The 23,467-nt window shown below is 42.4% G+C and overlaps 1 protein-coding gene across 1 annotated transcript in view; it reads left to right on the top strand.

Moving 5' to 3' along the window:
- LOC310789131 (NACHT, LRR and PYD domains-containing protein 3-like) overlaps positions 1 to 23,467 on the top strand; it is a gene marked incomplete at both ends in the record, with an annotated part of 52,894 nt that overhangs the window by 24,672 nt on the left and 4,755 nt on the right. The window contains 7 exons of the mRNA XM_083650724.1: positions 2,275 to 2,373; positions 2,733 to 2,831; positions 16,426 to 16,711; positions 18,247 to 20,038; positions 20,136 to 20,309; positions 21,246 to 21,416; positions 22,665 to 22,711. Of these exons, the coding sequence (XP_083506850.1) occupies positions 2,275 to 2,373; positions 2,733 to 2,831; positions 16,426 to 16,711; positions 18,247 to 20,038; positions 20,136 to 20,309; positions 21,246 to 21,416; positions 22,665 to 22,711 (2,668 nt within the window). The remainder of the gene's footprint in view (positions 1 to 2,274; positions 2,374 to 2,732; positions 2,832 to 16,425; positions 16,712 to 18,246; positions 20,039 to 20,135; positions 20,310 to 21,245; positions 21,417 to 22,664; positions 22,712 to 23,467) is intronic.

Genomic DNA, 23,467 nt, shown 5'->3' with positions numbered 1-23,467 from the left:
CACACACACACATAACATACATACTGTATGAATTGAATTGTGGGTTGTGGATGTTAGCATGGTGAAGAAGCAGGGTGAGCAGTAGAGTAGGATGGGTTGGATGTTAGCATGGTGAAGAAGCAGGGTGAGCAGTAGAGCAGGATGGGTTGGATGTTAGCATGGTGAAGATGCAGGGTGAGCAGTAGAACAGGATGGGTTGGATGTTAGCATGGTGAAGATGCAGGGTGAGCAGTAGAACAGGATGGGTTGGATGTTAGCATGGTGAAGATGCAGGGTGAGCAGTAGAGCAGGATGGGTTGGATGTTAGCATGGTGAAGAAGCAGGGTGAGCAGTAGAACAGGATGGGTTGGATGTTAGCATGGTGAAGATGCAGGGTGAGCAGTAGAGTAGGATGGGTTGGATGTTAGCATGGTGAAGAAGCAGGGTGAGCAGTAGAGCAGGATGGGTTGGATGATGCTTTTATACAGTAGTGACAGAAGGTGAGGAGCGACAGAGGCTCTTATATAGTTTGCTTATGGCAGAGAGTCTTTGCTGGCTGTGTTTTTGGATGTCAGTGGTGTGTTGATCAAAACTGAGTTTATTGTCCAGGGTGAGCCGGAGATATTTGAAGGAGTTAACCAGTTCAACAGTTTCATTATTGATGCATGTTGGGTGTATGGTGTGAGCTGGAGTTTGTGATGATCATTTCCTCTGTCTTGATAACAATGATTGAGCTGGAGGTAGTTCAATCAGGAGAGACTAGAGACCAAAGAATGAATACAATAATATTTATTACAATAAAGTGAATCATGCATTACAGAACGTATGATGAGAATAAGGTATTGTTATTAGTCTTTGGCGGTTAGACACCGCAGGGAGATCTTGAGAGAGCTGCATCAGCCCAAAGCAGCATCCAGATATATCCCCCTGAGGAGTCTAGATACTGGTGGTGCTGGTGATCTCCTTCTGAGACTCATGATGAGACTCTTCCGACTGGAGAATCTGATAGGTCTGCGATGACCGGGAGGAGAGGGTGAGGAGGAGGGTGCGAGACTGACAGCAGCGGTGTTGAGAGACTGAATGAGACAGAAAAACAGATTTAAGGAGACCGCTGCCAAGCGATTGGCTTACGATGGGGGTGAGAAGCAATGTGATAGGCTTACACTGGAGGAGTGTGGGGTGAGAGGTGATGTGAGCAGTGAGGTGACACTATGGTTGAAAGAGACTAGGCAGCAAACAGCTGATTATTCAATTGAAACCCGGAAATTGACATCTTATTTTGAGCTTGTGAGTAGATTGAAGGGTGGGGAAATAAGTAGTGAACTAAGGAAGTGTAAAATGCATATTATAGTTTTCCAGACTGAACTTACTTTAGAACCACATTTATCTGTGCACCATTGTGTGAAGTGGGATATGGAGTGCTGGTAGGCTGTAACAGAGTTATTGTTGTTGAGGAGTGCAAGTATGGCCGTGTCATCAGAGTATTTGATGTATGTGATGATGGGTGAGGGGCTGGTGCAGTCGTTGGTGGAGAGTATGTACAGGAAAGGGCACAGCACACAGCCCTGCAGGGCAGTGTTGGTGATGAAGATGGAAGATGTTACTGTACCCCAGGGGTTCACAACCTTTTTTGGCTCGTGACCCTACTTTGACGTCACACAAATCTAGGGACCCCAGACATTCAAATTCCGGTGCACCATCGATAATATCATCAGTGATATTGTCAGTGATGTCACACACTATGCTTCTTTCCCCCTGCAGAATTCTGACTTTAATCTGAGAATTCTGACTTTAATCTCAAAAGTTTAACCTTTTTTACTGCCTAGTATCTATAGAGCACCGCAGGAATGAGTCCAGAAGTAGCACTTGGGTTCGTCAGCAGAAGGTCTCTGGGGATTTAACATGGGGACTTACCTTAAATGCATCAAATAAGGTCTGTTGTTAACAAAAGTTTATGGGCGTGGTCATTTGTGTTCAGCAAGATAATCTTCACATCACTGTAATCTGGACACTCACGGCGTCCCCACAACCCACCTTCACTCAGTGTTTAACTAACCTTTTCTCTGTGTTTGAGTAGAAGAAGTAGTTTGTGGAAAATTCGAGTTGTGTTGTCCCCACAAAGCCTGTTTTTGGTTTCAAGATGTGTGAATGCATACACAGCATGGCCTGGAAGCACAAAATATTTTACTATGAATTTGACGTTTTCTTTATTAGAAGTCTTGTGCATCAAATTGGCCATTTGTTTCTTATATTTTCATAATCTAAGATAGTGTCCTTGTCAATATGTGTTTACAGACAGACATCGATGCAGCTGATCCCATGGAGGACTCACAACCTCTCCTGCCAAAGACACAGATCAGTGATGTAACTGGTCCCAACAAGCCTCTGCCACAGGTAAATTCATTTTTATGTGGTCAAAGTTCACGGTCACTGTGACCTCACCAACGCCATTTTCAAGCTCAGTAACGCTATATCTCAAAACACCTTGACGACATTTCTTCACATTTGGCTCAAACACCAAAGTCTGGACAGGCATGCATGTTGACTGCTCACTTGTTGGTGGAGGCATATATCCGCCGTGCGGTCGTTCTAGTTTCTCTTTCAAGTCTTGTGCATATTGGCATGCATCTCATCTTAGAGATTTTGTCTGAACAAGTCATCAATCTAATTGTGTGTGAGTGTTTACATCAAATTGGCAATTTTTTTCTTATATTTTCATAATCTAAGATATTGTCCTTAATATGTGTTTACAGACAGACGGCGATGCAGCTACTCCCATGGAGGACTTACAACCGCTCCTGCCTAAGACACAGATCGGTGATGTAAGTGGTCCCAACAACCCTCTGCCACAGGTACATTCATGTTTATCCCTTCAGATTGTATTCTAGAGTCTGTCATGCTTAATGATAGTCAAATATTTCAGACAAATGTTAACCTTCAGAGGGATTTTCTTCTTGGTTAATACATGTGGGCCACTTTTATGGCTTTTGAAATGTTTACTGAACAGTGTTAAATGTTTACTTACTGAACAGTGTTAAAGCAGCTACGAGCAACTTTTTCGATTGTTATTAAACAGTATAAATTTAATATCAATGCATCACATCTTACCTCTAATAGTCTCCGCGGACCAACGCAGAGTAGTCTCGCTTGAACCCCGAGTGAATCGGCCAGTGTTAGTGTGTCTGTAGCCAGGGCAGATCAGGAAGTGAAATGAAACGGTTTGCAGCAGCCACTTCGGCCATAACCACAAAATAACTTCCAAAAAACCTGTTAGAATATAACGAGAGATGTTCCCGCGAGTATGCGTGGCGTTCACATTGTTTATGTTATGTTGCTAGGCAGCGCAAACGGCGGAGGAAGGCAGCTGCGTTTCACTTCCTGGTTTCACTTCCGCGTTTCACTTCCGGGTTACCCGGTCCGGTCGCTCTAGAGAGCCCCCTGTTGGCGCGAGTTTAGACAGACTATAGACTTAATAATCACCTAAGGGAGCAATCTCAGATACACACGGCTTTGGTCTCGTCGACTATTAGAGGTAAGATGTGATGCATTGATATTAAATTCATACTGTTTAATAACAATCGAAAAAGTTGCTCGTAGCTGCTTTAAATGTTTACTGAACAGTGTTAAATGTTTACTGAACAGTGTTAAATGTTTACTGAACAGTGTTAAATGTTTACTGAACAGTGTTAAAAAAACACATTGATGTTTCAAAGTCATAAAAGTGGCCCACGTGTGTGAAAATTATATTGCTGACCACAAATGACCACGCCCATAAACTTTTGTTAGCCACAGACCTTATTTGATGCATTTAGGCCAGGCATGTCTGAAGTCCGGCCCTGGGGCCACAGATTTTAAGTGGCCCTCGGCTTGTCTCTCAAAATATACTGTATGTGGCCCTCTATAGTATTGGTTAATCAAGCAAGTTCAATTAGCATTTTTTCCCTTCACCTAATGATGACAGCACCATCATACAGTTTGTACAGGAACCAAGTAGGAACAGCACAGGCAGAACTAATGTTTTCAGATGGTAAACAAAATATTTAGAGTACATTTGTAGGCCTATGTGATTTTTGATTTAAAAAATGTATAACCCATATGATGCGAGAAGCACCTACACAACCCCCCCTCGCGCCCCCCCCCCCCCCCCCCCCCCTTCCCCGGCAAGATTTCTGCCTACAAAAATATGTCATCCCTGCTGTACTCTATACATTCAGGCGGTGTCTCGTCATAGACGCATGGTCAATGGGTCAGCATGGGGGAAATCCTCCCGTTCTCCCATTCAGGATAGTTAGCATTTAGCTGCTAGCCCAGCCCAGGCAGACAGGATAGGGGATTTAACCCCCGCAGTAAACGCACATCTGAACAGACGTCTATGTACCTGCTCTTGACTCCCCAACCCTGTAGTGTAGAGCCGCATGCAGCACCGTCCACTGGTGAGTCAGCCCATATCTTTTTTTCCCTCCACTGTCTAGTCTCACACGCCAGCCATGGTAACATTTTGTGGGCGTTCCCACACAGACTGACTGTATCTATATGTGCTGACTGCTGTTGTTGACTCCGCCTGCCCGGAGTTGCAGCTCTCAACACAGAGGAAGTGGTGAGAAGAAAGGAGGGGGAGGGGCTGCTGGCTGCTGTAGTGTGTGAAGCGCTGTGGGACAGGCTGAGCAGAGAGACTGAGGGGAGCCATTGCTCCTTTCGTAACTGCTTGTCCACATATGATTTCATCATCTGCCCGAACCACAGTTCTTTAGACTCTAGCGCTGCCTGCTGAAACCGCCAAGCTGTCAAAATAGGAGAGGCGCACATATTTACAAGTGTCACTGAAACATTTAAAAACACCGACCAAAGCAGAAGGCTTCATTGCTTCTCGGGGGCGAGGTTTGAAACCTTGATGCTGCTAATAAATAACTTTAATATAGAGTACCAATCATTCTGTCTTGTGCTGTTGTGCCCAGCCATCATACTTCACATCTCAAAAAGCAAAGAGCTGGTTGTTGATTTTAGAAAGGATACCCACACTAGCCTCCTTCCCTGTCTTTCCATCAATGGAGAAGTGGTAGAGAGGGTCACCTCCTTCCGGTTCCTCGGGACCACCATCCATGAATCCCTATCATGGGATCTCAACACCAGTCTCATGATCAGCAAATCCCACCAGCGACTCTATTTCCTGCGGCAGCTCAAAAAGTTCAGGGTCAGTCAAGCAGCCATGAACCACTTCTACAGGTCTTCACAGCCTACACAAATGACTGCAGGAGTAGACTAATAACTATACCCTGAAATTCTCAGATGACACTGTCATAGTCAGCCTGCTGAGGGGGGCTGAACGCCCCGAGGGTTATTTCTGTCAGATCAGCAACTTCAATGACTGGAGTGAACTCAGTCATCTCATGTTAAACCCAAACAAAACTAAAGAGATGATCTTCGATCCAAAATGTGTCTGCATCCATGACCCAGTGGTCTTGGGTGGAACACAAATTGAGCAGGTGGTATCATACAAATACTTAGGTATCCAGATGGACAATCAGCTGAAATGGAATGTCCATGTGGATCACCTATGTGCCAAATTGGCACAACGTTTGCACTTTCTGCGCAGACTCAGGCTCTTTGGTGTGAGCAAGAAAGTTATGTCCACTTTCTATGATGCAGTGCTAGGTAGCATTATCAGATATGGCATGGCTGCCTGGTTCGGGACACTCTGTCCAGCTCAAATCTAAAATAGTAAAAATGGAAAAAACTGCCATGAAGGTAATTGGTAGAAAAGACTCACCTTCTCTTCAGGTAATTTTTGAGAAAGCAGTGCTCGGCCTGGCAAATAGGGTGCTGTCTGATCCCTCACACATTCTGACTTCAGAGTATGAGCTGCTACCTTCAGGCAGACGCTATAGGGCGATTCGTTGCAAGAGCAACAGGTTTAAGTTTTCTTTTCTTCCCACTTCTATAGGTCTACTGAACAATCATCACATTGTTCATAGCACTTAGTGGAGTTAGACTTTTATGATGGTTTTATGATGGTTATTGACTATTTGCATTCTCTAAATTGTGATACTTTTATTACTTGATGATTTATTACTTGGTGATTGTGCACTTTATACTCCGGTCCTACGATGTACTATTGTATTGTTACTTGGTGTGACCTGTGATTAGTACTCATGAATATGCCTTCTACTTGTATCTATTTTTAATTTATTGAATTGTTTCCTACTATGGTTGAGCTGACTCAAGGTCAGCTATACCTACAGTGTGAGTTGACTATTGCTTCAATTGAATGTACAAATGCTGCTATTATGTGTCGTCTGTATCTGTTTTAAAAACGCTTATGTGAACTACTGCACCTTGCCCAAGACAAATTTCCCTCGGGACAATAAAGTATATCTCAATCTCTCATCTCAATCTATTGAGAGTGTTCTTACTTTCTCCATGCTTGTCTGGTTTGGTCACACAACCACTCAGGACAAGACCGGAAAGAGTAGTACACCGTGAATCTAAAATCATCGTCTGTCTCACTGTCATCACTTTATTCCACAAGAATAATCAGGAAGGGTAATAAAATCATAGCAGACAAGTCTCATCCGGCAAACTACCTCTTCAATCTCCTCCCATCAGGCAGGAGATGCAGAAGCATCAAGAGCAAAACATCTCGCTTCAGAGATAGCACCTACCTCCAAGCCATAAGACATCTGAACTTGCACTGCTTCATTATGTTTTACCTAGAGCCCGACTGATACTGGATTCTTGAGGCCGATGCCGATATTAGGGAGTAAAAATAATATTATTATATTACATTATATTACATTATACTGCACTTTTTTTGCAATGATCCCTCAAATATCAAACACTTGACAAAGATATGACTTGACATGACTTGAGATCTGTAATGTAGGCAGGATACGGTGCGGTACGGTGGCGCAGTCGGTAGCGCTGTCGCCTCACAGTTAAAAGGTTCTGAGTTCGATTCTCACCTGGGACGCTGTGAGCGCTGTGGTTGTGTTCCTCCCCATATCTTCAGTGCCTACTGCCCAGGTGGGGTATCTCGTCGTAAGGGCCTTTCTCTCTGTGTGGAGTTTGCATGTTCTCCCCGTGCTCCCCCCAGGGGGTTCCTCCGTATATAAACCCCCACTAAAAACATGCAGAAGATCAGATCGTCATCGTCATCCGACCAGTGACGACAACATCCGAAGTTGGTCCCCGGGCGCTGCTGTACGAGAAAGCGACCACTGCTCCTGGCCTGCCCCTTGGAGGAAAGGACATGCCTGGATGGGTTAAATGCAGAGGACACTTTTCACCGGCCACCGTCAGCATGAGTGTGTTGTGGCCGCATGCATGTATTGTGGTGTTCGTGTGACAATAAAAGACGGGCTTGTCCGTTACGAGAGTTTTTTTTTATATTTTACACCTTATCAATAAACTTTATTGTCCAAAAATTGACATCAATGCAATGAAATAGTAAACTTCACTGGGAATTTAACAATTATAAATAACTAGAAATACAAAAACACAAATAGAACAAATATATATAACTTAAGCCAAGATAAATTATAAAATTAAAAAACATAAAAAATAAAAAATATCTGCAATATCGGCCAACATATCGGCCGATACGATATATCGGTTATCGGCCAATAATATCAGTGGACCGATATATGGGTCGGGCTCTAGTTTTACCTATAGCACTTTAAACTGTATGCACTTTGTGTTGAATACGACACTGCTGGGTACTGTTCCTGAATGTTGTTTCCTGTGTTTAATGGTTGTTTGTATATTGTGTGCTGCTGCACTGTCTTTGTCTGACAGTGAACCAAGCCAAATTCCTATCAACTATGTTGATATGGCAATAAATGTATTGAATCTTGAATCTTGAATAGCGCTCCACATCGCCCCTCTGGTCAGAAGGACATGGAAGAACAGATAGAGAAAGCACGGCGACAATCTTGGCATTTGGGGGGAAAAAATGATATCACCGGCACAGAATTTGGATAAAAAGAAGCACTTATTAGCAGCATTGATCATTCAAACGCCGCAGAGAAGCAATGAACCCTTCTGCTTTGGTAGGTGGCTTTGAAATGTTTCTGTGACACTTGTAAATACGTGCGCCTCCAGGGGCATTGGAAGTACTTTTAGGTAGGGGGTGCTGCCACCGATTCAACATTGGGGGGGACGGCTGCCTGCGGGCCCTGCGGGCGCCGGAAAATTTGGCGGCGACCGAAGGTTGGCGCCAAAATTTTTTTTGCCACTTTGTCGCCAGATTAGAGGAATATTAACATTAAGATTGTTGTGTCATTATTCAGTCACCTTTTCTCACTCACCTCCATGTCACCACTTGCTCCCACTGCTGTGTTGGAATCCTCATTCTCTCTCCCACCCTTTTTGGACTTTTAGCCATATTTAGAGGAATATTAAATTTTAAATTAACATTAGGATTATACTGTTGTGATGTCATTATTCAGTGTCTTCTCCTCTTCTCTGCAGCATTACTCAATTTACCCTCAGGACTCAGGGACAGTGATAGCCTACCTGCTATTCCTCCCATATATCCAGGGCCAGATTAATAGTACCATGGGCCCCCGGTGCTATTTATTTTCTAAGCTATTCATTTAGCCTTTTAGTCATAAAGATTATATCTTCCAGACTGAAATGTTATAACAGAAGTGGAGTATTGGCCAGAATTACATGAACATTTGGACACTTATTCAGCGGGTATTTTGCATGTTGCGTTCAGGTGCACTGTAAAAAAAAAAAAAAAAAAAAAAAAAAATTAACATCTCTTGCCACCAGGGGGTGCTGCAGCGCCCACCGCACCGTGCTTCCAACGCCCTTGTGCGCCTCTCTCTAACAGCTTGGCAGTTTCAGCAGCACTAGTCTACTGTGGTCCAGCAAATGATGAAGGAGAAACAGTAATGAAAGGAGCAAAGGGGAGCCCGTGAACAGTGACTGTGCTCAGTGCGCTGTTTTGTTTATTCTCGATTTTCTTAGGGGTGCTGAGATTAAATTTAGGGGTGTTTGAGCCCACCCAAAAAAGGTCTAAAACTGCCTGTAGGCATTTGAATTTGATGGCCGCCCATATTTATTTGAGCCGGACTAACATTATACGCATTACAAACTGAAGAGCGGCAACGGAAGCTTCTATCTCAATGTGATGGACAGCAGACAGAGAGAGGGTCAACAAAGTAAATACAAGCCTTTATTTTCTCTCTCTTTTATAATAACAATCTGAGCCTGTCAGTTGTAGAAACAAGCACTTTTAGTGGACGTACGGTGTGATTTCCCTCGTGTGATTACATTATAGCCATTGCAGGGCTGATGCAATCTTGCTCAATACTGCATTAATTTCAAAAATCTCTGCTCTGACTAGTTAGAATAAATAAATATATTAATATATTAATATTAAACGTAAAAATGTCCAGAGTGACAAAGAAAACCCTTTAAAATGGTTCTTTGTGATGGAGCTGGTTGGTCTATGTGAAGGAAAGTGCTCTCCTGGTGTTTCTACACTCAGATATGCAGCATGTTACAACATGTGATAATATGATTCACATTCACTTTTCAGCAGCCCCCCCCCCCCCCCCCCCCCCACACACACACAGACTTCCATAGTAAAGCTAAATTAGATAAATCAAACTTTCACATGCAGTATTGCTCTCTTTATGCCATTAAACCTTTCAGTTTGAACAAGTCACACCAAAATCCTGCAATGTTATAATTTAGTATACATAGGCTATAATTAAGTGTTATAATATAATTTGAATGTTACATTTGTTGGTTTAATAATAACAGGCTAAAGAAAGCAATCCACTACCACCTCCAAAGTTTATTTGTGCAGGATATTTTTTTATGTATATTGTTTGTGCTGGTTTCTGTGCTAGAAGAGGAAGTGTGACTTTCAGCCCTGTTTACCAGCTCACAGAAATACAGGAAGTGAAGACAGGAAACCACTAGTGATGGTGAAATGAGCAACTTTCTGAAGCATTGTGGGTTTCTGACACACTGGGTCTAAAATGTGTTGAGCACTCAGAGCTTCATATGAGATGAGAAATATCACCCTCTACTGGTGAACAGAGTGTAGCACAGTAAACAGATGACTAGTCACAGCCAGAGCCGTGTATAGACGGTTTTCACCAGAGCACAACCCCACAGCACTTCCTTTTTCTCAGCATTCGGCAAACTGCAGAAATATTCACTCGACATCGTTACTTTTGTTTTCGCCGCTCAGCTGTATAGACGGTTTTCACGGAATGGTCAGTCCTGCACTTGAATGTTTTTTTTTCTTTTATGTCCATAGCAAACACTGCAACAGGAAGTGAGCGGGGGTTCAATTTAGAATGTTTTTGTTGTCAAGTTAAAACCGTCTATAGAATCAAATTGTACATTAGGCTACCAGCTTCATTTTAGCATTCAAAAGTAGAGCGAGACCCCTTCCTGGCTGTTCATTGGCTAATGAGTCACACATTTAGCATTCAAAAGTAGAGTGAGACCCCTTCCTGGCTGTTCATTGGCTAATGAGTCACACATTTAGCATTCAAAAGTAGAGCGAGACCCCTTCCTGGCTGTTCATTGGCTAATGAGTCACACATTTAGCATTCAAAAGTAGAGCGACACCCCTTCCTGGCTGTTCATTGGCTAATGAGTCACACATTTAGCATTCAAAAGTAGAGCGACACCCCTTCCTGGCTGTTCATTGGCTAATGAGTCACACATTTTGGTCCTCCGCTGATGCCACTCTCTCTCTAAATTGCTCTGGTGGAGGAGGCGAATCCTACAGCTAACTAGTCTGTAGCTTGAACAGAGACATGGTAGACTCAGGCAGAGATGGGAAAAGTAACCACATTCTGTACTTAAGTAAGGGAGACCGGGGATAGTTGTAACATTTTGGACATTTCTGTCTGTATCTTGGAGCTCTTTAAAGCCAGTGCATTCAAAATTGTATACAAACTAATTACATGTGTCTGCTATCACATAGTGTAGCTGTTACCTCTGCAACACACACAGAAAATGCATGGCTTAGTCTCAAACACAACGAGTGAAATGTTACAATCCACCCCATAGTCTGGGTTAGTTGTAACACACCTTGGGGTGAAATGTAACATTATGAAGTAAGGATTAAAACAAAAACTTAAGATATTGAAAGCTTTTCATTTAACAATTCACCCTTCGCTAAGTCCCGCCCCCCTTGGTTACTGTTGCTATGGAAGGCAAGCTAGGTGGAAAAATGGCATTCTCAACGATATCAGTGTGAGACATTCCCAAGGAAATAGCGGCAAATTTCTGGAGTAACAGCTCTAAAATATCAGAGAGAAGTAGGCAAAAAGGACTACAATATGCTTGTGAGAGCTACATTCATAATATCATTTGTTGGCGAAGTACTGCGAATGAAAATATTGTTAAAATTGAAGGAAAAGCTCACCGGTCGCAATGCAAGCGCGAGGCACCCCACGTCTTCACAATACAAGTCCAGGACAAACATACCCAGGAACAACAATGCTCTTGCACAGCAGGGTAAGTCAATAACGGTGTATTGTTTTATTTTAAGCTAACGTTCGTCATGACTCTATTATTTACGTTAGTAACTTGTAGTAGAGTTATCTGTTCAGATTTATTTTCAGCTAGCTGTTAGTAACAGTTAACGTTAGCTGATGGGAGTTGTAACGTTAAACACATTTCCTGGCATACACAGGCATTGGACAAGCTGGTAAGTTCTGAAAATATGTCTATTGCGTTATTCCAGCTAACGTTATCGTTATCGGTAAAGTTATGCCGACTGTGAAAGACTAGCGCTTGCAAGCTAACTGCATTAGACATTGCTATGAACAGGCGTTTAGCTTGACTCTTGACTGAGTGACTCCAATAGCTAACAGTGTAACGTCAGCTGATGGGAGTTCTAACGTCAAACACATTTCCTGGCATACACAGGCATTGGACAAGCTGTTAAATTCTGAAAATATGTCTATTGCGTTATTCCATCTAACCTTATCGTTATCGGTAAAGTTATGCCGATTATGAAGTTATGCCGACTGTGAAAGACTAGCGCAAAGTCATTGCTGATTGGGCATGACTGTATCCATCCCTGGCATATGACTGGCCAAGTGAACGGTTCCCTCCCATTACCAGCCGGATGGGGGAAAGCATCCCAGACCCAGAGAGAGCTCTGCAGCATGCAGTAACGTAGTGTATCAGACCCAGAGAGTGCTCTGCAGCATGCAGTAACGTAGTGTATCAGACCCAGAGAGAGCTCTGCAGCATGCAGTAACATAGTGTATCAGACCCAGAAAGAGCTCTGCAGCATGCAGTAACGTAGTGTATCAGCGTAAGAACTCTCATGGGTCTGGCGTCGAGACTAGCTCTACACTAACATTTAAACTGAACAAATGTGCACCAACTGAACTTTAGTGTGTCCGAAAAATATTACTTAAGGCAAAAGTAGAAACAAACATAACCTTAATCCAGCACTGCTACAGCATAACATAATAGCTAAACACATAAACAGGTAACATGATGAGGTTAACCAAACACAATACAACAAACGTAAGTCATTTACGCACACATGATAAGGAGCAAACAAGGATACCACTCTTAAAGGGTAACGAATACTGAGGGTTTAAATACAGACAAGGTGGCTGAATGTAATTAGTCCGGAGTGCTGGCAGGTGTGCATGGGTGAGTGAATCAGGGGAAAGGGCAAATGTGAGGTGAGGAGGATCATGGGAGCTGAAGTCCAGGGAGTCACTATTTTGTACAGTCAGTCTTTCTCTGCCAAGACTGAGTCATACTGAAATTCAAAGAAAACATTTGTATTTGTATTTATTGATTTATTTGAGGGACAGTGCACATTAATTAACATGACTGTAAACATGCCAGTGTTAGCCAAACGGCTAATTTTCAACTGATGTCCCTTGGCCAGAACTTAAGATAGCCATGCAGTAACATAAATACAATTACAAATTTGCTTGGGGTAGTTTGTACGATTTTTTCATGTGTTACAACTGACCCAGACACTTGTAGCCATAGAGACAGTCCGCATGTCTGGGAACGCCCATACAGGCCCTAGGAACGCCCACAATAGCTGGCTCAGCCTGGCTGGGGGCGTGGTCAGGGTGGGGTAAAAACCCCCGTTCTATCCATTCAGCAAAGTTAGAATTTAGCTGATAGCCCAGCCCAGGCAGACACGATCGGGTATTTAACCACCGCAGTAAACGCACATCTGAGCAGACGTCTTGTGTTCTGCTCTAGAACCCCCAAACCTGTAGTTTAGAGCCGCAGCACCGTCTCTTGGTGAGTCAGCCCATGAGATATATCAGCGGTTTTACCCCACTCGCGCGCCAGCCGTTTAACATTTTGTGGGCGTTCCCAGACATGTCTCTATGAAGTACCTTACAGCTAACAGCTAAAACATTAGCACTAACAATTTGCATGTAATAGCTACATAGACACATAATTAACATGAGTTAAGTTTGATGAGTTTAACTACAAAGCAGGCAATGCTATCAAAAAAATAAATTAAGTAAAAAAATATACTTTCTTACCTCAAAATTAGTTTTTTCCTCCTAAAATTGGCTATATCTGCCACAGGCTGCTACTTCCTCACATGTGGACTAAGGACTAAACTGAGCATGTGCAGAGTGAATCAGGTGATTCATAACTTGCTCCTGATTGGAGGAATGGAAAGTGTTACAACTGACCCATGTTACAACTATCCCTGGTCTTCCACAATTACTTGTGTAAAAAAACGACTCTGGTAAAAGTAGAAGTACTGATTCAACTATTTACTCAAGTAAAAGTAAAAAAGTACAGGCTATAAAATGTACTCAATGAGTAAAAGTAAAAAGTATTTTTACCGGATGTTTCTCTGCAAAGCTAACTGAACCTCACATCATATTAATAATATAATTTGAAGACTATTGAACTTAAAATATCCCCTACAAACGTGTTTTTACACATCTTAAAACTCTGTGCTGTAGTCTTTCCACAAAAACAGTCAAATTAGCCCATTAAAATCCTTAAAATGACATCTATTCCTCCCTCATTCATATTTGCAGGATATAAGAATATGCAAATTGTTAATCACAAAAGTTTAACTGTTGGATACAAGGTGTCTCCTACTTTATTGAAGCCTCTGGAGCACATACAAACACTGAGTTTTGAAAACACAAGACAAGATGTAACTATACCCTGCTTGTCCTGTGTTTCTTTCTCTAGTGTCTGATCAGACAATTATTACGCCATGTAAACAAGAGACTTGGAAAAAGAAAAAGCTACACTGCCAGAGCGTCTGGCTCTTTGGAGTCTGCAGTGTTGACAACTTCAACCTCACTTTTAGCTGCATCGCTCATGTTGCTGGTTCCTCTGGCTGACATGAACATCATTATTCACAAACGCAATTTCTCAGCGCGACCGAGTGTCCGTCTCTCGTCTCTCTTATGGCAGCGTTGTCACGTTTGGTGTGTGGTTCTGATACATCGATACATGATGTGGTCTGGTACTTACTATTGGCAGAGCCTGGAATGAGCTATCTCTATTCATTCTGCCCCGTTTCTTCTCTGTCTTTCTTTAATCGTTGTTGTTGTGCATTAAAACTTAAGTAACAAGCTTGTTTTGAAAATGTAAGGAGTAGAAAGTACAGATACTTGTGTTAAAATGTAGGAAGTCAATATTGTTAAAGAAGATACTCGCACATCCAAGTGTCTCTGGTGCAGGTGCGTTGGAGAGTATCACATGAAATTGAGAAAAAGAACATCCCGCACACTGCTCTTGCAAAGCATCACCATTTATTGGAGAATAAAATAATAATCCAATAATCCAATAAATGGTGATGCTTTGCAAGAGCAGTGTGCGGGATGTTCTTTTTCTCAATTTCATAAAATGTAGGGAGTAAAAGTAAATGAAAGGATATCACATCAGGCCCACGGATGCCGCCGTCCGGCGGCGGAAAATGTTGGCCATTTGAAGCCCAATTTAGAGGAATATCTCATTTTAAATCAGAGAGTTCCCCAAACTTTTGAGTAGCCAGTCAGATTGAAAAAGTAGCCGGATCATGTTCGCGGTGTTTGTTCCAGTGGTCCTTTTCCCAATTAATAAACAAACCTTAAATATGTATCGATGAGTGTGACAATCTTCCTGCAGGGCTTGACATTTGCTTTTTTGGCCACCTGCCAATATGGCTGCTAGAAGTTACCAGCCAATTAGAATTTCCACTAGCCAAAATGTTTTTCTTGAAATAAACCAGAATATGAGTGTGTTAATTTAAGCATAAGTATCAGTAAGTGGCCCAGGATTCTCAAAGCCTGTGTTGAGGGTCACATGAACAAAAATGCATTCTTGAAGCTAAATAAATCCAAAACCAACAAGTTAATTATTTCCATTTTTTACTTCAATGTAGAACAGTCATTTCTTACACATGAGATTACTTTTAGCCTTTTAGTCATAAAGATTATTGAAAGATATTCCATATTCCAGACTGAAATGTTATAACAGAAGTATTTATAACAGAGTATTGGCCAGAATGACATGAACATTTGGACACTTATTCAGCGGGTATCTTGTATGTTGCATTCAGGTGCACTGTTTTTTGGGGCCTCTGTCAGTCAAGGGCCCTTGGAATCGTCCACACTTTCCCCCGCCTGGCTACGGCCCTGATGAAAGTTCAGCGGTAACGAGGTCAAAGTTGAAATAATTTGAACTTGGAGCGCCACGCTCGGTGGCAAATTTGAACGCTGTGTATTTATTTTATTTTGTGACGCCAAGTGTAGCACTGCTGCTGTACCATTGTTTTCCCATGGAGAGCAGTGCCGCCCAACGATATGCAGCAGCGCTCTGCCCATAGGAAAACAACAGCACACCCGGGGGGGTTGAGCAGTTTTACAGGGGAGCATGTAGGGTTTTGTCCTTCATGTGACATTTTTGGCATTTGGACTTTCAAACATTAATCGTCCCTAATTAAAAATCCGGCTCTGCACGGTCGCAAATGGCATAGCTGTGGCCCAACAGAATTTGCTCACTCACACACACAGATTCTTATTATATTATTAATATCATGATTATTACTTAGACTACTCGACTCGACTCGATTTAGCACCTCTGTGGAGGAACGATATATAAGCACTGCAGTATAAACTGCAAATTAATTTTACACCACTAATTGACAGTATTATGAGCCACACAATAAAGAAGAAGAAAAAAGAAGAGAAAACTGCAAACAATAAAAATTAAACATTTGCCATTTACCCCCCTTTTGTTGTTGTTGTTTCATAGTCATGATTCATATCTTAGCTGGTTGGCTTGCTTCCAGGATTCAAACTTTATAAGAATGTTCTGAAACGAATGAATAGGAAATTCACTTCCTGGAACCGGAGCCATTCAAAAGTGAGAACTGCCAGTCAGATGAGGGCGCTATTATCTGCAAGCTCACAGTTACAGGATCAATAGTATGGTCAACTAATCCTAATGTTTTCTCATCAGGGAGCAATAATGGCGACACCTGTAGAGCTGCTCTTGGGAACTTTGAAGGATTTGGGAGAAGACGAGTTCAAGGAGTTCAAGTGGTTCCTGCAGCAGACTGGCATCCTGGAAGACTTCCCAGCCATCCCAAAGAGCTGCCTGGAGAAGGCAGACAGGCTGGACACAGTAGATCACATGGTCCAGACCTACAGCGAATACACTCTGGAGGTGACCAAAGAGGTTCTAAGGAAGATCCTCAAGAATGATCTCCTGCAACAATTATTAAACACCAGTTCAGGACCCAAAGGTAAGTTATGGGACAAATATATAATGGGACATTATGCAAGCATGCATCACATAAAATTATTTCTAAGATATTATGACAAAATTATTTAAAAACACTTTTTGCCAACAATGTATATAGAGGGTGAGTCCACAGTTAATCACGATTAATCGCAATTTTTTTTGTTATCTGTTGTAAATCTACCTTAAACCGAGGTACCTTAAACCTGACATTTTCTTATATATTTTGCATATATGTATATATATATATATATATATATATATATATATATATATTACAAGCGTCTGTATCTCTCTCTGCCTCGGTCAAGACAGGCAGAGAGGGGTGGGAGAGAGCAGGCACACAGCTGCTCTTGTCTGCACACACTGTGGCTCGAGAGATGTGGAGGATAGCACAATTAACTTCACAGAGTGCAGCCTGAGAGATGCGTATTCCCAGTAACTAGTAGCAATAATAACAATACCAATGGCCAAATACGTACCTAATGATAAAAGCTAATGACAATACTACCCATGCAACAGTGCATCTTTGCACAAAGCTCTCAAGTGTTGTGAACTGGCACAAGAAAATGCCAGATTTAAAGCCCCATTCAGCAGCTTTTCCAAGTTTTGCTATTGGAGAAACTGCACCCTCTGGGTGCAATAGCATCGGTATCGATCTCGCCGTTCAAAGTCAACAAAACCAGGCCCAGAAAGCTCTATGTACATGCTGTGACATCGGGTACTCACCACGTGATGAAATAATAATCCATAGTTACGTGAAACGTAATTTTCGTAGCAAATCCACAGCGAGTTCCTTGTTTTCCTGAAGACAGCGCTTCCACTGTACAGCGCATGCGCGCATGCTGCCTCGAGCCTGCCTCCGGGACGCAGGCACCAAACTGCTTAGTCCCATGAGAGGCCTTTGGAGGGCGGTGTGTGACCAATAGAGGTGACATTCTCCCTGTTACAAGTCACTGTACCATCTTCAAAGACTAAAAAGCTGTTATATTAAGCTGAAAAAGTTACTGATTGGGGCTTTAAGGTACCTCCGTTTAAGGAAGATTTAGAACCGATTTAAAAAAAGAGTGTGATTAATTTGTGATTAATCGTGATTACTATGGAGAATCATGCAATTAATAGTGATTCAATATTTTAATTGATTGACAGCCCTAAATGAAATGTATATAGAGTGTGAGTCTACTTTTATTAGCCTATGTATAGACAATAGATTTGTCAAGATGGGCAGGCTGCCATTTTAGTATGTACCTGCTTGTTCAACACAAAAGTTGACAACATAAACAATAAAGCACAGTTTGTGGGAATTATCAGCACAGTGGAAAAGTGTCTAATCTGATTGGTTGCATGCAACTCCCTGTTGCATGACCCTAACCCTAACTCCCTGTTGAGTAATAATAACTGACTGTACAACAGCTTATACCTTAAACCCAGCCAGGATGAGCTGACTAAATAAATTCATAGAATATGGCCATTTAACAGGAAATCTTAGCATTACTCATAATTACTATACCATTCTCTCATTGTTGTCTATTCATCCAGAGACGCTTGCCGAGTGCCGGAGTAAACACAAATCCAACTTGAAGAAGAAGGTTCAGCGTTTGTTTGAGGGAATCACAAACTCAGAAAAGTTGATACTTCTAAAGGAGATCTTCACAGAGCTCTTCCTCACAGAGGAAGAGACTGGAGAGGCTGACAACGAACATGAAGTCAGACAGATTGAAACGGCATCCAGGAAACCAGTGAGCCCAGAAAACACAATCAAAAGTGAAGACATCTTTAAACCCTTACCTGCAAGAGATAAACCAACCAGAACAGTGCTGACAAAAGGAGTGGCTGGCATTGGGAAAACAGTCTTAACACAGAAGCTCACTCTGGACTGGGCTGAAGACAAAGCCAACCAGGATATGCAATTCATATTTCCAATCACTTTCAGAGAGTTGAATCTGCTAAAAGAGAAACAGTTCAGCTTGGTGAAACTTCTTCACCACTTCTTTCCTGAGACCAAAAAAGCAGGCATCTGCAGGTTTGACAAATTCCCAGTTATGTTCATCTTTGATGGTCTGGATGAATGTCGGCTTCCTCTAGACTTCAAGAACAATGAGTTCCTGGATGATGTTACAGAGTCGACCTCAGTGGATGTGTTGCTGACAAACCTCATCAAGGGGAATGTGCTTCCCCTTGCTCACATCTGGATAACAACACGACCTGCAGCAGCCAATCAGATCCCTTCTGAGTATGTTGACCTGGTAACAGAGGTAAGAGGCTTCAATGACCAACAGAAAGAAGACTACTTCAGGAAGAGATTCAGAGATGAGGAGCAGGCCAGCATAATCGTCTCCCACATCAAGAATTCACGAACCCTCCACAACATGTGCCACATCCCAGTGTTCTGCTGGATCACTGCTAAAGTTCTGAAGCATCTGTTGAAAACCTGTGACACAGAAAACCTGCCCAAAACCCTGACTGCGATGTACAGCCACTTCCTGGTGGTGCAGTCCAAATTGCAGAACGTCAAGTATCATGGGGGAACTGAGACAGATCCACACTGGACACAGAGCAGCGACATGATTCTCTCTCTGGGAAAACTGGCTTTTGAGAAGCTGGAGAAAGGCCACCTGATCTTCTATGAAGAAGACCTGAAACAGTGTGGTATTGATATCAAAGCAGCCTCAGTTTACTCAGGAGTGTTCACACAAATCTTTAAGAAAGAGGAGTGTGGGCTGTACCAGGACGAGGTCTTCTGCTTTGTCCATCTGAGCATTCAGGAGTTTCTGGCTGCTGTTCATGTCATGGTCTCATTCGTCAACACTGGTGTCAATCCACTGTCAGAAGCCTCCAGGTTGTCAAGGCTATTCAGAGACAGATCAGCAGTAAAATATCTCTACCAGAGTGCTGTGGACAAGGCCTTACTGAGTCCAAATGGACATCTGGACTTGTTCCTCCGCTTCCTCCTGGGCCTTTCATTGGAGACGAATCAGACTCTTCTACGAGGCCTGCTGCCACAGACAGGAAACAGCTCACAGACCAATCAGGAAACAGTCCAGTACATCAAGAAGAAGATCAAGAAGAATCCCTCTGCAGAGAGAAGCATCAATCTGTTCCACTGTCTGAATGAGCTGAATGACCGTTCTCTAGTGGAGGAGATCCAACAGTACCTGAGATCAGGAAGTCTCTCCACAGTCAAAATCTCCCCTGCTCAGTGGTCGGCTCTGGTCTTCATCTTACTGTCATCAGAAGAAGAGCTGGACGAGTTTGACCTGAAGAAATACTTCGCTTCAGACAAGGCCCTTCTGAGGCTGCTGCCAGTGGTCAAAGCCTCCAATAAAGCTCTGTAGGTTCATACATAACTGGGTAGATCAAATATATTAAATAAAATATATATACATTTTCAAACTTGTTGTATATCTCTCTCACTAATTATTCTTCAGGCTGAGTGGCTGTCAGCTATCAGAGAGAAGCTGTGAAGCTCTGGCCTCAGTGCTCAGCTCCCAGTCTTCTAGTCTGAGAGAGCTGGACCTGAGTGACAATATCCTGAAAGATGCAGGTGTGAAGCTGATCTCTGCTGGACTGGAGAGTGCACACTGTAGACTGGAGACTCTCAGGTCAGTATTCCTCTTCGTGTTCAACGGACAACCATTTAAATCTTGCTTTACATACACGTTACTATCAGCAATTATATGGCTTTGTTGAATACTTGATTCTGATTGGTCAATCACTGCATTCTACAGTCTGTTATTTCTGTGTATCAGACCATTACTATGTATAACAGACAGTTCTGATCACAGAGTCCAGAGGCCGTAGATCATATCAATCTGCAGAAAGAAGTCCAGTAAATGCTGTTGCTTTAATAATCAAATTAACAATGGGAGTGGCTCTCCTAGATGCATTTTGATTTCTTTAGTTAGTAACCGTGTAATAAGCAGGATGATGTACAGCTCACATAAACACATATCATGTGGAGGATTATCTCTGTTCATGTCATTTTAAAACCAATTGTGTTTAAAACCTTCCTATGTGAATTACTTCCAATGAGGAAATTTCATTGTTTCATCTCCTTGGATTCAGATTCAGATTCAGATGACTTTATTTAGGACAATTCATTTTCACAGCCTACGCAACACCTTAAAAGCTCACAGGCGAGCAACAAATACTCCTGACAGACATGACAAGACATAACGTAACAGCATGACATAACAAATAAAACATAGCATACCATGTCAGAGATAACAGATCAGCTGATCAGATCAGTTATGAACATGAACAAGAAAAAATATATATACATATATTTTATATGTATAAACATGAGAACATGTACAAGAAATAAATGAAAGATATAGTGTTGCCCCAAAAATACCAGAAAATATTCTCTCACAAAGTGAGTGGAGAACTAACTCAAACTGGACCAAATTAAACCACAATGTGGATCAGCTGGTCAACTTTGAGGGATTTACCATTTGTGTGTGTGTGTGTGTGTGTGTGTGTGTGTGTGTGTGTGTGTGTGTGTGTGTGTGTGTGTGCCCGTGCGCATGCGCGCGCAGGCTGTCTGGCTGCCTGCTCACAGAGAAAGGCTGTGCTTCTCTGGCCTCAGCTCTGAGCTCCAACCCCTCCCATCTGCGAGAGCTGGACCTGAGTTACAATCATCCAGGAGCCTCAGTGAAGCTGCTCTCTGCTAGGCTGGAGGATCCACACTGCAGACTGGACTCTCTCAGGTATGGAGAGGTAACATTACATACTGTAGAAGGATGAGAGTAGATGTACCCGAGTCAATTATTCTGAAAGCCTGGTGTGGTAGCTAGATTTCTTTCAAACATCCGTAACCTATACATCAAAATTAAGCTTAAAACATGTCGTTTGCTCCCATTAAAAAAACCTGTCAAAAATATTGAAGTGATATAGACGTTTTACCTTATATTTCAGTCAATGTTAAACAGTTTAAGATGTAACATGCTGTATGTATCAGCCATAGGTTTCATGGGATTTTGACATAGCTCACACTAACCTAGTTGTTGGGGGCGGGGGTGAGGAGGGGCATAGGGGGTGTATGTGGTGGGGGGGTGGTGGGTTTCAGACAGTTCATACAACTTAATCTAGTTAAAATATCTAGGTAAAACCTAGTTAGTATGTAGCTGGCCTGCAGTGTAGCCAACTCTTTTCCAAGGAAACTAGTTAATGGCTGTTCAGAATGTTGCTAGAAGTCACCACATGACGTCACATGATAATGTGCTTTACCAATATAAGGCCCATTTTAATATTAACTGGTGACTCCGCCCACCTGTGGCAGATCTGTTACACGCTGGTAACAACTACAAGTTACTACAAGTGGACCCTATCGAACAGTCCTTGCTCTCAGCGGAGGGAGGGGGTGTGTGCTATGTGGGAAGCAACAGTGTTTGCACTAGGTTTGCTGCTCAAGGGTGGCAGGATGGACTGGGGGGTGGGGTGGGGATGTCTAACCCAATAGAAGAATTGCCACTGTTTTTCAATTTTTTACACCAATTGCTCTATTTTGTGTTTTAAAACAAATACATTTTGTTACAGAGTTTTCCCCCCTTTCTTACAGTGGGGGAGTCAGGGGGGCGGCTGTTGTGTTTCACAACAAATACATTTTGTTACAAAGTTGTTGTTTTTTTTAACAGTGGGGCAGCTGGAGGGGGGTCTAACCCAATAGAGCTGGGGCAACTTAGTGTTAATTATTTTTGTTTTAGTCTTAGTCTGAGTCCTGTGTCTATCCTTATTAGTTTTTATCATATTTAGTCAACCTCATCCTGTTTTTATTTAGTCAAGTTTTAGCTGACTAAAAAAAGTCTGAAGATACATTGATAGATGATATTTGTAGGACAGCTATTGATTATCAATCTTATATGTGAAGGACACTTATGGACTTAAAGATGAAAGCATAATGTTCATGTTTCATCATCAAAGAGATTCTGCTGCTCTGACCTTGTTTATTCCCACAGAGTGGACCATGGTGGAGTCCAGAGGTTGAAACCAGATGTGAGGAGATGTAAGTGTGTATTTAGGTTGATTCATAAAACAAAACACACATTTAACAATTGAGATGGAAAGTCCCTCTACACAGCAGCATGTGACATATTCATTCAAGTCCTGCTGAGTAGACAGTGAAGCCTGGCTCCTAGAGCCAAATGTCCACCAGCTCCATGTGGCTGTCTGAACAGACCCACACAACAAAATGGGCAGTTAACAGCAACACACTGAGAGAATTCCTTGTAAAAAACATACCTGGACTCCAACATAGAAAGCTTCAGATGGTTTTCAGTCTCCTCTGAGCACAGCGCACGCCACTTACATCTTAAGACCTGCGGACGTTAACGTAATTCCCTAGAATGCGAGTTTAACAGGCAGTTACATGGTGTTGCATTCTTAGACATTGGCGTTTGCTTAATTTTGTATGTTACATACAATTGGCCAAATTATTAGTTAGTTTATGGTCTAGAAATTCTGCCAGGTGCAGGCACTAAGCGACCATTTTATCCAATGATAATCTTGAGCAGCCGGGGGGACTATTTTGTCTCGCCGGTTCTTAACTCATATCCTAGGTTATGAAAAATAGATTTTGATTGCAAAATGCATGAAAATATAAATGAATGGTCTTGTTTTGTTTCTTTGGCAAGTGACCATGGTATAAGCGGGTTAATGCACTTCGAGGTGTCCATTATCAGAAATTAATGGACGACGCGGAGGCGTGAACCGTCCGAAGCGAAGCCGAGGATGGTTGCCTCCACGAAGCTGATAATGAACA

The sequence above is a fragment of the Poromitra crassiceps genome (assembly GCF_964638095.1).
Source record: "Poromitra crassiceps genome assembly, chromosome: 14".
NCBI classification, from domain to species: Eukaryota; Metazoa; Chordata; class Actinopteri; order Beryciformes; family Melamphaidae; genus Poromitra; species Poromitra crassiceps.
The sequence above is the reverse complement of the archived record's forward strand: the minus strand, read 5'-3'. Positions and strand labels throughout refer to the sequence as shown.